The sequence below is a fragment of the Manihot esculenta genome, chromosome 3 (assembly GCF_001659605.2).
Source record: "Manihot esculenta cultivar AM560-2 chromosome 3, M.esculenta_v8, whole genome shotgun sequence".
NCBI lineage: Eukaryota > Viridiplantae > Streptophyta > Magnoliopsida > Malpighiales > Euphorbiaceae > Manihot > Manihot esculenta.
The window spans coordinates 24,780,952-24,793,388 of record NC_035163.2 but is presented as its reverse complement, the minus strand read 5'-3'; the positions used below and the strand labels follow the sequence as shown (position 1 = coordinate 24,793,388).

Genomic DNA, 12,437 nt, shown 5'->3' with positions numbered 1-12,437 from the left:
TGATCAAGCATAATTTAGCCACATTTTTATTATATTTATTATTGCTTATTTACACATTTTTCAGCTTAATTTATGGTTTTTATCTTGTTTTTACAGAAAAGGAAGAAATTGGAAAAGTGCAGAAAAAGTGCAGAAAATGACAGAAAAGTGATTGGGTCAGTAACTTGGGCAAATCACCGCCCAAATCACTCGCAGAGATAGAAAGCCAAAAACTGGACTGACTCACAGAAAGCGATTTGGGCAGCGATCTGCCCAAATCACTGCCCCAATCACGTTGACAGCAGAAAATACAGCAGAAGCGGGAAAGTGCAGAAATTCAAGATTTAAAATAAAGAAGTCCTAACCCCTCTCAAACACTTCAAGATCAATCCTAGGACATCTCAAAGAGTCACTCTCAAGATAGACCTCCTCAAGAAGAAGATTTATTCACAATTAAAGTAGAGATAAAAGACAATGACCAATCCAATTTAGGATTCCAAAACCTAATTGGATTGGGATTCCTCACCTATAAAAGGAGGCAGCCCAAACCAGCATCTCATCTTCTCTCCACTGCAGAATCACAGCAGCAAGTCTGCAGCAGCCTCTCCATCTTCCTTTCCTCTTTCTTTTGTGATTTTGTCCACTATGAATGGCTAAATTCCACCTTTTCTAGTTGAAATTGGGGAAATTCAGATTTGTGATGAATTGGGAGATTTAAAACTCCATTATTAAACTCTTATTTGCTTTCAATATTTATTCAACTTGATCTTTCTATAATTATTGCTTTGCTTTTAGAATCAATTAAGGCATGTTGCTTTTAATTGCTTGAGTAATATATTGTTTGAATAATTTAGGTCCGTAATTGCTTAGATTGTTTAAACACAAGTATAATCAGTTGCATAATCTAAACTTGACCACGCGGTTGGCAAGGTTAGAGTTGGGTTTCTCTAAGTCCTAATGCAGTTAACAGTTGTTCGATGCTAAAAGCCCCAATGACGTTCCTTGGCAACTTGTTAACTAGAGTTTGATTAGCGAACGTTTCCTAATCAAACTAAAACTAAGGAGGAATTTGGATTGTGAGAAGCATCTTCCACATCCTAAACTAACTTATTGAAATAAATAAGAGTATCGAAAAGATCAATGATCAATTCTAAACAAACTGAAATAGATCCATTCTTCAACTAGAATTCTTCTCCTATTGAAATTCTCATCTATTTAAATTATTGCTTTCTCTTACTATTTAGTTTTAATCATAAAAACAAAACCCCCCTCTTTTAATTTCTTGTTATTTACTTGTCCAAGTCATTATTACGAAAATCTGTAGTGTCAAATCCCTGTGGTTCGACCCTATTGCCACTATCTGCAAATTTATTTGTTGATTGATAATAGGTTTATTTTTTACGGTTTCGACAACCGCCTATCACATACCCTTGGGGTAAGAAGATAGTTTCTAGGATTATCCTCTCTTTGGAAAACTTTCCTTCGGTCCTTCCTTTCTACGGAGACCCACTATGTTTGGGCTCCGCACTCAAATGAACGGATTGCCTTATTCTCTTTCCTTCCTCCTCCTGACCTAATTGATGCCCAGTCTGAGAGGAGGTTGCTCTTCTATCTAAAACAGATAGACTATGACCTTTCTTGTAACGAACCGAAATCGGACGGCGCTAGGATCCAGATCGACTTAAGGTCGCCGGGACCCGTAGCAAGCCTAGCATACAACCTGTCATACCTGATAAATTCCATACATAATCATACATTTATATAAAAATTTTAAACTTTTCATCTACCAAGCTCGACCTGTGCATGCATTGAAACTGAATACATAAAAATCCTACACTAGAGCCCTCATCAAATGCTCTAGTTGGATCAACATTACATAAATCAAGCTTGGTTTACATATCTCAACATATAAGACATTTCATAATGATCATGAACAAAAGGGATTAACCATACATACTAGGGTCAAACACAATACTAATACTCATTACATTTTGTACAATACTTTACATTACAATGTCTTTCATGTCCACAACTAACTATTACATACATCAGACTATTTACTCTTGCTGACTTCTTGGTCTATCCCGAACCTGCAAACCTGGGGGTTAAGGGAAATGGGTGAGCTAATAGAGCCCAGTGAGCAGAATAGTAAAACAATATATTAAAATTCATGCTTTTCATGAAATGCATCACATCACAAACAAATCACATCAAGGATGGAATTGTCACCAATAGCCCTCTACACATTCCAATGGTGCCAGGGGTGTAGAATGGGCCTGGACCTGGACTTTCTCTTACTCTGTGCCAGGGGCGTAGAATGGGCCTCGACCTGGACTTCCATACCATATCATATCATATCATATCATATCATATCATATCAAGGGCTAATGGGTCATCCAATATTCATCCACATCAACATCATAATATGCAATGCAACATATTCGTGAATTCTAATATCATGGCATTCGTGATGCATGAATATGCTCAAAATTTATTTACTTTGAAACATAAAGATCCATTCTACTCACCTCAGGCTGACTCTGGAAAGACTCTGAAGCAGCTATCTCACTGCTGGGGTCCTCGGTTCCTCTGGTCCGAACCTACACATGTGGACTCAAATGAGGGACCAAACATACACTAACATGACTCTAAACATCTCCCCAAAAACCCCCAAAACATCATAAAATAATCATAGAAATCATGCAAAAAAAGGCTGAACAGGGCACTTTCGGCGGCAGGTTCGGCGGCCGAAAGTCCTTCAAGAGCCGAAAGTCATGCACCTTCGGCGGCCGAAAGTGCTTCCAGAGCCGAAAGTCACTCACCTTCGGCGACAGTTCGGCGGCCGAAACTCCCCTCCAGAGCCGAAAGTCCAAACTTTCGAGGGCAGGGTTCGGCAGCCAGAACTGCCTTCCCAGGCAGGTTCGGCGGCCGAACATGGCTTCGGCAGCTGAACCTGAGTTCTTCCAAAATGGGAGAACTCAAGCCTCTCATGCACATTTTGCCTCCCAAACCCTTCAAACTCAAACCAAATCATGCAAAAACATGCATAAACACATTCTTAAGCATTTAGGGGCATAAAACTAGCCTATACCCCAACCACATCAACACATGGCATACATTAAACACACATTTCATCATTTAACTCACATAAACCCTAACATTTACAACTACTCAAATCATGCATCTTTACCCCATAACCCTTCATAAAACTTGCTTAAAACATCAAAGATAGTGAGGATCGACGCTTACCTCTTGAAGAACGAGAGAAGGCGTGACCCAACTTGGAGATTTGGGGAAAACGGGTTCCGGAGGTCTCCAAGCTTCACAACTTCGATTTTTGCTCAAAAATCTTCAAAGCCAAGTTAAAACTCATAAAAAACATGAACGATTTGAAGGAAAACATCAAAACTAACCATGGAAGGGTTTGGACTCACCTTTGCCCGAAAATGGAGAAGAAAACTCGCCCATTTTCGGACATGGGGCCTTTTATAGGTGGTTGGCCAGACCACCTTCGGGGGCCAAAGGTGCTCCCTAAACTCCACTATGTTCGGCGGCCGAACATGAGGTTCGGCGGCAGAACCTGGCTTTCCTCCTTTGGTGCTTTTCTTTCAAAAACTCAATTTCTTTCTTACTTAAAACCTTAAAACACATGAAAACATTTTAGAAAAACATATTTTACCCTTCTAGAGGTTTTCGACATCCGAGATTCCACCGGAAAAATAGAAATTCCGATGCCGGGGTCTAGTCGGGTATTACATTTCTTTCCCTTTCTCTAGATTTGTCCACCCATCTTTAGGTTCTATCAAGTCACATCTCGGATGCTGACCCTGAATTTAGTGTTATTCATGAGTGCTTTCGAGGTAGTGTGCCGAGGTTGGGGCTTTGCCCCTTCCTTAAGCTTATCCAGGGCCTTTTTCAAGATTTTGAAGGCTAATAATGGATTCTTGAGTTTCTGTGATCGGAATAGCTTGGCCATTTTCAAAGGTCATAAAGACTCCATCAAGCATTAGGTGGAAAGTTTTATTATAGTCGGAGCTAAAGAGAGCTTCGACTAAGGCTTAGAGTTAAGATGGGGAATTGTTGACTCTTTCTATAATGTTTTCCCCTTCCTCTCTGAGTGGGAGCAGTTATACTTTACTTGGATCTCCTCCTTTCCTTTCAAATATGATGTTTTCAAGTGTTTGGACATCCGCTTGGGGGAGGGTTGTAATGCTGCTGGTATTGACTATTCTTTTATTGTTGCTTCTCTGTTGGCCTAGTTGTTTTGTGTTTTTTATTTGTTTTTGGTGCCTTTTGCAGCTTCTATAGTCCCTATGAAGGACATTTCGACGCCCTAGAATTTTTTTCCTCAACGGAGATGTTGCTTGGGGTGCTGTTAAAGGTTGAGATATTGAGGATGGAGTCTGTTTCAGCACAGTCACGCCTCCCTCATCCTCTGGTGGGGTTATGAAACAGCCCGGTCCAAACTGGCCCAAATAATTTTTGGATCCACTTTTCAGTTGGCCCAAAATGGTTAATTCAAGTTATTTAGTAGTTTCGTGCTAGCTATTATATACAATTCTGATTTTCTATAATCTCCCGATGTGGGACGGCTTCCACAGCGGAAACAGGCAGCTGACTGTTACACTCGGTCCTACTAAATTTGTGACGTCCTCGTCGCAACTGAATCGGTTACAATTGCTAACTAGGACCGAACTCTCGGGTATTGTGGTTCGCTAATACCTCGGGCGGCTTCACCTCGTCTCACACGGGTAGCCCTTTCCTCGCAGGTCCACTAGCTCTGCACAATTTGTCTGACCCAGGGTGGCTTTGATACCCCAATTGAAACAGGCCGGCCCAAACTGACCCAAATAACTTTTGGACCCACTTTTCACTTGGCCCAAAATGGTTAACCTAAGTTATTTAGTAGTTTTGTGCTAGCTATTATATACAATTTCGATTTTCTATAATCTCCCGATGTGAGACGACTTCCCCAGCAGAAGCAGGCAGCGGGCCGTTACAGGTTAACATGGAACTGGCCTTAGTTAGCTTTGACTAAATTGTGGTCGTGTCTGCTATGGTTAGGGATGCTCCTGCTCTCGGGGGTAGCTCGGAGATGGGTATAGTGAGAGTTGTGGTCAGTCCTAATTGGTGTTCTCTACTTGAGGAGGTTAGTGATAGCTTGAAGCAAAAGAATTCTTGTTTGAGTCAGGGGACGACCACTATTGCTGCAGAGACGGCCGAAAAAAAGAAGAGGTTGGTGAAGGAGTCCGAACTGGTCTCCTCTCAGAAGGAGACTTTGTCTTCCTTACCCCAAAGGAAGCCCTCTTCGGATAAAGCGAGCAATGGAAAGGGTAAGAAGAGCTCGTCTCAAGGGGTTGTTGGTGATCTTTCAACCGCCTCGATTTCCAATGAGTCAGGGGTATATTTTCAACTAAGCCCTGACTCCTCACTTATTTCAATTGCTGAGCTGCTCAGGAACCACGTCTTTGGGGCGTCCCTGGATTTGCCTGATCCTCAATTGATGAGCACAATTTGCCGAATAGATGGGTCCATTGAGCAGTCGACTTTGTTTATTGGCCGGGCTGAAGAGGATATTTTTGATGCCTCTAAAAGACAAATTCTTCTTGTAAGTGTTCTTACTCTTTTTTCTTGCTTTTAGATTTTTGGTCATTTCTAACTTGTCTTCTTACTCTGTAGCTTCTTGGTGCTTTATTGGAGTTAGAGGATAAAAAGACCAATTCTCGGAAGGTTGTCCTCTGCGATGTTAAGAAAGCTAAAGAAGAGGAGATTGTTCGAGTAAATGCCATACTAAAGAACCAATACGAAGGAGAGATGAATCGACTAAAAGGGCTTCTTTAAGATAACCAGACTCAGGGTGAGAAGATTGCTCTCCTAAAAATGCAAATTGTTGAGGAGAGATCCGCCGCAAAACCCAAACTTGCTCAAGAGAAGGTTTCTGTGAATTAGAGGGAGAGAAGCCTTTCAGTGGGGTCTGTCCAACTCAAAGGGGAGATGTATAAGTTGTCTAAGGAATTGGGGGAAGTCAAGCTTGAGTCGAATAAAGTTCGAGGGGACTGAGTGCTTCTGAAGCTATAAAGAAGTAGCTTGATAGCAAGGTCCATAATATGGTGGCACGCTCAAACTATTAATTAAATAACTGTATATATCATGGTGTAAAATAAGAAATTTAAAAAAAAAACTAAGTTTTATTTTCACATAGAATTTACAATTGAAATTTTCACATTAAAATTTACATGTTACATTCTGGCAAGAATGGAAAAAAATGGAGAGTTCAACACTCCCTATATAAAAAAGGAAGAAACTTACAAATGTCCAAATTTAGAATGTACGATGAATATATATTTATATTTTTAATTAACCGATTAAATATATAAATTAAAATTATAATTTATTTAATATTTAAATTTATAAAAATTATAAAAATTAAATATAAATTAATTATATTATTGATAATTTATAAAAAAAATAAAAAATGACAATAATATTATTGTATGCCCTTTAAATTTTACAAACCGTGCTTTAATTTTTTATTAATTAATAAATTTAAATAAAAGTAATTTTATCCTTTTATAAAAATTTAAAATAAAATTAAAAATTTTTAAATATAATTAACAATAAATCAAACAATTTTTTTACTTTATTTATAAATCATCAATAATATGATTAATTTGTATTTAATTATTATAATTTTATAAGTTTATAATTATAATTTAGATATTAATGAATTAGTTTGGAATAATTCAGAAACGTAAATATATATTTGTGGGAAAAAAATTGTGGGGCTTTAGACAAAAAAGATCAAAGTAAACTTTAATTTTTGGAATATAGTGTATATTTGTAGGGAAAAATATATATTTTTTAAATAATTACTAGAATATATTAAAAAATAATTTAAACTATCTACTATATAATTTAATTATAAAAATATCAAAATAATAAAACAATTTTTTTTAAACATCATCTGAAATAATACTTCATTTAAAAGGGACTTTTATTCACTCCAACCTCAAGTGTTTAGAAATATCTATTTTGCAATTTTTATGAGGACTGTTTTTCAAAATATATATTTTTTTAAAATAAATTGAATTTATTTAAAGTTAGTGTAAAAATATAATAAATTAATTGAATTTTTTTTAAAAGTAATTTTGACAATTAAAATACACTGTCAAACTGGGACGAGGACGGCTGTGGATTTGATAAAGTTAGGTAATTATTGTACCTAAAAATCTTTCAAAAGGTTTACTATTCCTTCTTCAATCTAAAATCAAAGCTAGAAAATGACAGTATTTCTTATTTATGTTGGGTTATCCAAGGACCAAAGATTCTCCAATGTGTTTGAATTTCTATTTTTATTTTTTGTCTTTATCTTTTTGATAGGATTTATTGCCATTTCTGTCTGAGTCTTTCACTTTCACCTTCTCTTCCTCTTCTTCTCCTCCTCCAATGAAAACCCATTTCAGTGAAAGCTCCAAATCTCGTTTAATGTGACCAAGGTTATGTGAATCCCAATATGGAAGGCATACATCACAATTTGTGCTTGAAAATTTCAAAATTTCAAATTTTTGTGGGTGGTTTGTGATTAAGTTTTTTCTTTTAAAATTTTTCCTCATTGCTTCAATCAAGCTTGTTTGCTAAGATTGGTTTTATATTGTATTGATTGGTTGGTTTCTCAAAATACAAAGCAGATTGCAGAAAAAGAAAGTTTTGTACCAAAATAGAAAGTAGTATGCGCAGATGCTAATGGTATATTCAGAATCTTCTTTTCAGTTTTCATGGTGGAAAAGCAAAGAACAAGGTCTTCCTAGGCAAATGGAAAATGGAGAAGAGTATTTACATTGAGTGAGAGGTTGTGATTTCTGCAACTTTCTTTAAAGCCAAACAAGAAAAGGCAAGTAGAGAGGGATAGTATGCCAACAGTGTGGCTCTCTTTGAAGAAATCTCTACACTGCAAATCAGAGCCATCGGAAGTCCATGACCCAAAATCAAGGAAGCAGTTAAGCACAATCTTGACAAAAAAAGCAGGCAGGTCAGGGTGTTCAAGATCCATAGCTAATCTCAAAGATGTCATCCATGGAAGCAAAAGACACACGGAGAAGCCACCAACTTGCAGCCCAAGATCCATAGGGAGCAGTGAGTTTCTTAACCCAATAACCCATGAAGTTATTTTGAGTAACTCAAGGTGCGAGCTCAAAATCACCGGTTTCGGTGGGTTCCAAGACGGGATTGGTAATGGTGCTAGTAATGCTAACAATGGTCCTGCTGCTGTTGGTGGTTCAACTTTTGTGGGCACATTGAGGCCAGGGACACCTGGGCCTGCAGGGCACCCAACAATGCACTACTTCAATCCTTCAATGAGGAGCTCAGCTACTCCTCCGAGAAAGTCTCCATTTCTTTTATCAGATAGAGAAGGGTCTGGTATTTTCAGCAATGGTGGACGTTCAAGCACTAGGGAGACAGATTCTAATGGTTCATCTACAATCACTTGCCATAAATGTGGAGAGCAGTTTTCCAACTGGGAGGCTGCTGAAAATCACCATCTCTCCAAACATGCTGGTGAGGAAATCTTTATTTCAGTCATTCTCCAAATTTATGGAATTTTACTTTTGGGTATTAGTTTATTTTTGTCCTAAGCATCTTTGTGGATTGCTTCACTGCTTCTGTCTCTCCTTTTTTTCCTTTTTCCTCACAGCATCCCCCTCCATATTTTGATACTTTACATATTTTATTCTTATTCAACAGTTTGCTGTAATTCAAATGTTTTATAGCTTTCTTTTTCAGCACCTTAATTGATTTCTCCCCTTGAGCTTTGACAGTAACTGAGCTTGTGGAAGGCGATTCATCAAGAAAAATTGTTGAAATCATATGTCGGACAAGTTGGTTAAAGAGCGAAAATCATTGCGGTCGAATTGAGAGAGTATTGAAAGTTCACAATATGCAAAAGACACTAGCTCGGTTTGAAGAATACAGGGAGATGGTGAAAACTAAGGCCAATAAGCTCCCCAAGAAACACCCTCGGTGTATTGCTGATGGGAATGAACTTCTAAGATTCTATGGTACCACTGTTGCTTGCTCTCTTGGCCTAAATGGGTGCTCAAGTTTATGTGTATCTGAGAAATGCTGTGTTTGTCGAATCATCCGAAATGGGTTTTCTGCCAAGAAGGAGCTTAAAGGTGGAATTGGAGTATTTACAACTTCTACTAGTGGCAGAGCTTTTGAGTCTATTGAAATCTTTGAACAAGACCCATCTGTAAGGAAAGCTTTGATAGTATGCAGAGTAATAGCTGGGAGAGTTCATAAGCCTTTGGATAATATACAACAAATATCTGGCCAAACTGGGTTTGATTCATTAGCAGGAAAAGTTGGTCTCTACTCAAATATTGAGGAGCTGTATCTTCTAAATCCCAGAGCTCTTCTTCCTTGCTTTGTGGTAATCTGCAAAACCTGACCTGAAGACAGTAAAAGAATCACTTACAATTTGCTATCAAGTTATGTGAATCCCTTTTTTAATCTTTTGATGATAGAAGATTCTTCTCAATCTTCTATTTTGAAGAAATTTGATTCTTCTTCTTACAATCTTTCTGCCACTTTTTTAGTGTAATTGTTTCTGCCCTTATTTACAGTTGCATAATTTCTTCATTTTCTTGTCCATTTTTAAGATCAATGATGCATATATTTCAAATTAGATTGCTGTTATTTGCACATATATAAACATGGAGACCATTCTTTTTTCTAAGTTGAATATGGTTATCTGTATTGGTGAAGAAATTGAAAGTACATGGATTTTGTAGTATAATAATATGTAAAACTTCTGACAAGCTAGAGCATCAAGGCACAATGCAGATGTAGGCATCTCACTTCAGTTATGAGCTGGCAATACCATTTGAAAAGTACTTGGATACAGAGTTTGATTTGATTTACATGCAAAATAATAGTTGAAAACTCCAAAGTTCTTCAACACAAGCATCATAATCTAGACAAAACAATTAAACAAATCCAGCTGTTGAATACTATTTTATATTAACTTCCGTCTCACTTGAAGACAAAGAAACAAATAATTATATGAATCATGCCCAGAAGTCACATTTGAGAAACAGAGAAACCTAGCTTGATTCTACATAGTTTTGAACATAAATTCTTCAATGTAAATTTGTATGATTTGCTTCACATGCTTGCAAGAATTATAAATATTAATGTTCTCTAGCATTATTTGATGTATGTAAACTGGAAAGTTGCATGTGGGCTTTGTTGGAAGGTTAAGGTTGAAACAAAAGGCTAGTCCAAACCAAGAGGACAATTATGTGCTCACTATATGACTTTGATTTTGTCAGTTCTGTTCCCAGTTTCGGTCACTATTTGAATTTATGCTTGAATATCCTTGTTCTGTTTTTTGCCTTTTTTTTTTTCTTTTTTGGTTTGGTTTGGTTTGGTTTTTCCTCTGTAGCTTCCTGCAGATCCTATTGGCGAAGGAGCTCCTGATATTTAAGATAAGGTTAGAATCTTCTCTCTCTCTCTCTCTCTCTCTCTCCCTCTCTTTAGTTTTGAATTTCAAAATGATAACTTTATTATTCACTTAAGGAGGTCCTAACTGCAACATCTTTAAAGCTTTTAATGCTAGCACATGCATCTCATAAATGTGAACAAAAATTTACAAAATTTCTCTGAATTTATAATTCCAGAAAATTGAATGGAATTCTATTGTAAGTCATAAATAATTGCTTGGCAGTAGTTTTGGGAGCTAATGAAGATATTCAGTGCAGTTGGAATGGCCCCCATGATTTAGACTCTTCATCTGGTGGGATGCCACGCTCAGATTCCTATGCCATTCTTCTAGGAACCACAAGGGTGTCTTACAAAAATGTTCTATGCAAAGACAATCTATGGATAATGGCATTATCCTAGAAAAAAACAGAAAATAGGAGAAAAGAAAGGAGAGTAGAAAATCAAAACAAAATTATCTTTTTTGTTAAATTTCCTGCTCAAGTTTATAATCCTTTTTCCACCCACCCTCCTCCCACTTCTCTCCTCTTTTCATCTCGAGTTTCCAAACATAAACATGGCCATGTTCCTACGAGGATCAGATAAACCACCACACCAGTACTGAAAGGTGGGTTCTTCCAACAATATTGTCTTCTGTCCAAAGGAGGATAATCTCAAATATAGCCCTGCTGTATACCACAGTCAAATACTGAAAGTCATGTTTTGGACAGCAAGATAAAAGAATTGAAGTAGTTAAGTTAGTTGAGAAAGCAACTTAAATGTTTTGTGGATTCATCTAATTATTGTCATAATTCTTGCTGGATCTTCTAGTTACAGGTCAACTGCATTCAAGTAGTCTATTTACATAAATCTGTGGCCCCACTCCAGAATCTATTCTCTTATGGTAATTACTTGTCTGATTTAAGGTGTCTAGACCATTGCATAAATCTGCATTTGATTACCTTCACTGTTCAATTTATGATAATCTCTAGCTGTTCTGGAAATGAATGCCTTTTCCAAATTTGTTTATTCAAATGACATGGAGTTAAGGCAGCCGCGATTGATGCCTTTGATTGAAGTTACTACACCAGGTGACAAATCCATTTTTTCAACAATAGATCGATGTCTTTTGAGCATTTATTACATCAATGAATTTTGAGAAGAAGTCTAGGATATTGGGGAAACATACATATCCAAACATCATATTCAATTTTGGTTATCTTGAATGGTGCTGCTTCATTTATTTCTGTTTGACGATTACAAGTATGGATTGTCAAGTAATATATCCTATGGCCAATCTATTGACTATGATCGGATATTATTGTTCATATATTTTAAATATTTAAATACAATTTTATTGAATATCAAAGTAAAGATAAAGTTCAATAGGCTATGTTATTGTGCAAAGAAAATTATATTGTGATTATAATTGTGAGATTTTTATTGTATTTAATAAAGTAATGATTTCAAATTTGGTCTATATTTTTATCATGATTGGATAATGATTAGAGCTGTTAAAGGAAGCAACTGATCTTATAGGTTGAAATATGTGAGATATCTAAAACTAATATATATACACTTATTTTATGAATAAGTGCACTGAACTGACCTGTCTGAGAAATTCATATAAAAAATAACCTTGTGTCCGTGGATTACTTAAGCGATGGAATCCACAAATGATGGTTGTGTAAGTGATCCTTTAACTTGAAATTAATAAATAATCATATATAGGAATTTTTATGTTTTAATTCATCCTACACGTTGTTTCATGAGTAACAAACGAGGATGAATTGGATGTATTAAAAACTGTATAAAGTATTTATGTAATTGAGATAGGATTCATCACCCTACATTAAATCATGAAATGTCTCATTTATTCTATGCTAGCATTGATCATGAAATTCTCGTACAAAATAGAATGAAATTAGCAAATAAGATTTAGAATTTCATCCAGTAGGTCAATAGCTAATAAATGAGAA

General features: G+C 36.4%; 1 protein-coding gene across 1 annotated transcript; it reads left to right on the top strand.

Annotated features, from left to right (window-relative positions):
• Positions 1-7,286: 7,286 nt before the first annotated feature.
• LOC110610892 lies at positions 7,287-9,681 on the top strand. Its single transcript, XM_021750964.2, has 2 exons — positions 7,287-8,535; positions 8,796-9,681. Exons 1-2 carry the CDS (start codon positions 7,890-7,892, stop codon positions 9,425-9,427), a joined length of 1,278 nt encoding a protein of 425 aa, XP_021606656.1. The 5' UTR covers positions 7,287-7,889; the 3' UTR covers positions 9,428-9,681.
• The last annotated feature ends 2,756 nt before the right edge of the window (positions 9,682-12,437 follow it).

Bases quoted from the DNA above. Each gene is read 5' to 3' on its own strand.
- LOC110610892 (XM_021750964.2), top strand. From the start codon at position 7,890: ATGCCAACAGTGTGGCTCTCTTTGAAGAAATCTCTACACTGCAAATCA. The intron at 8,536-8,795 runs GTGAGGAAATCT...GAGCTTTGACAG, and splicing joins CCATCTCTCCAAACATGCTG to TAACTGAGCTTGTGGAAGGC.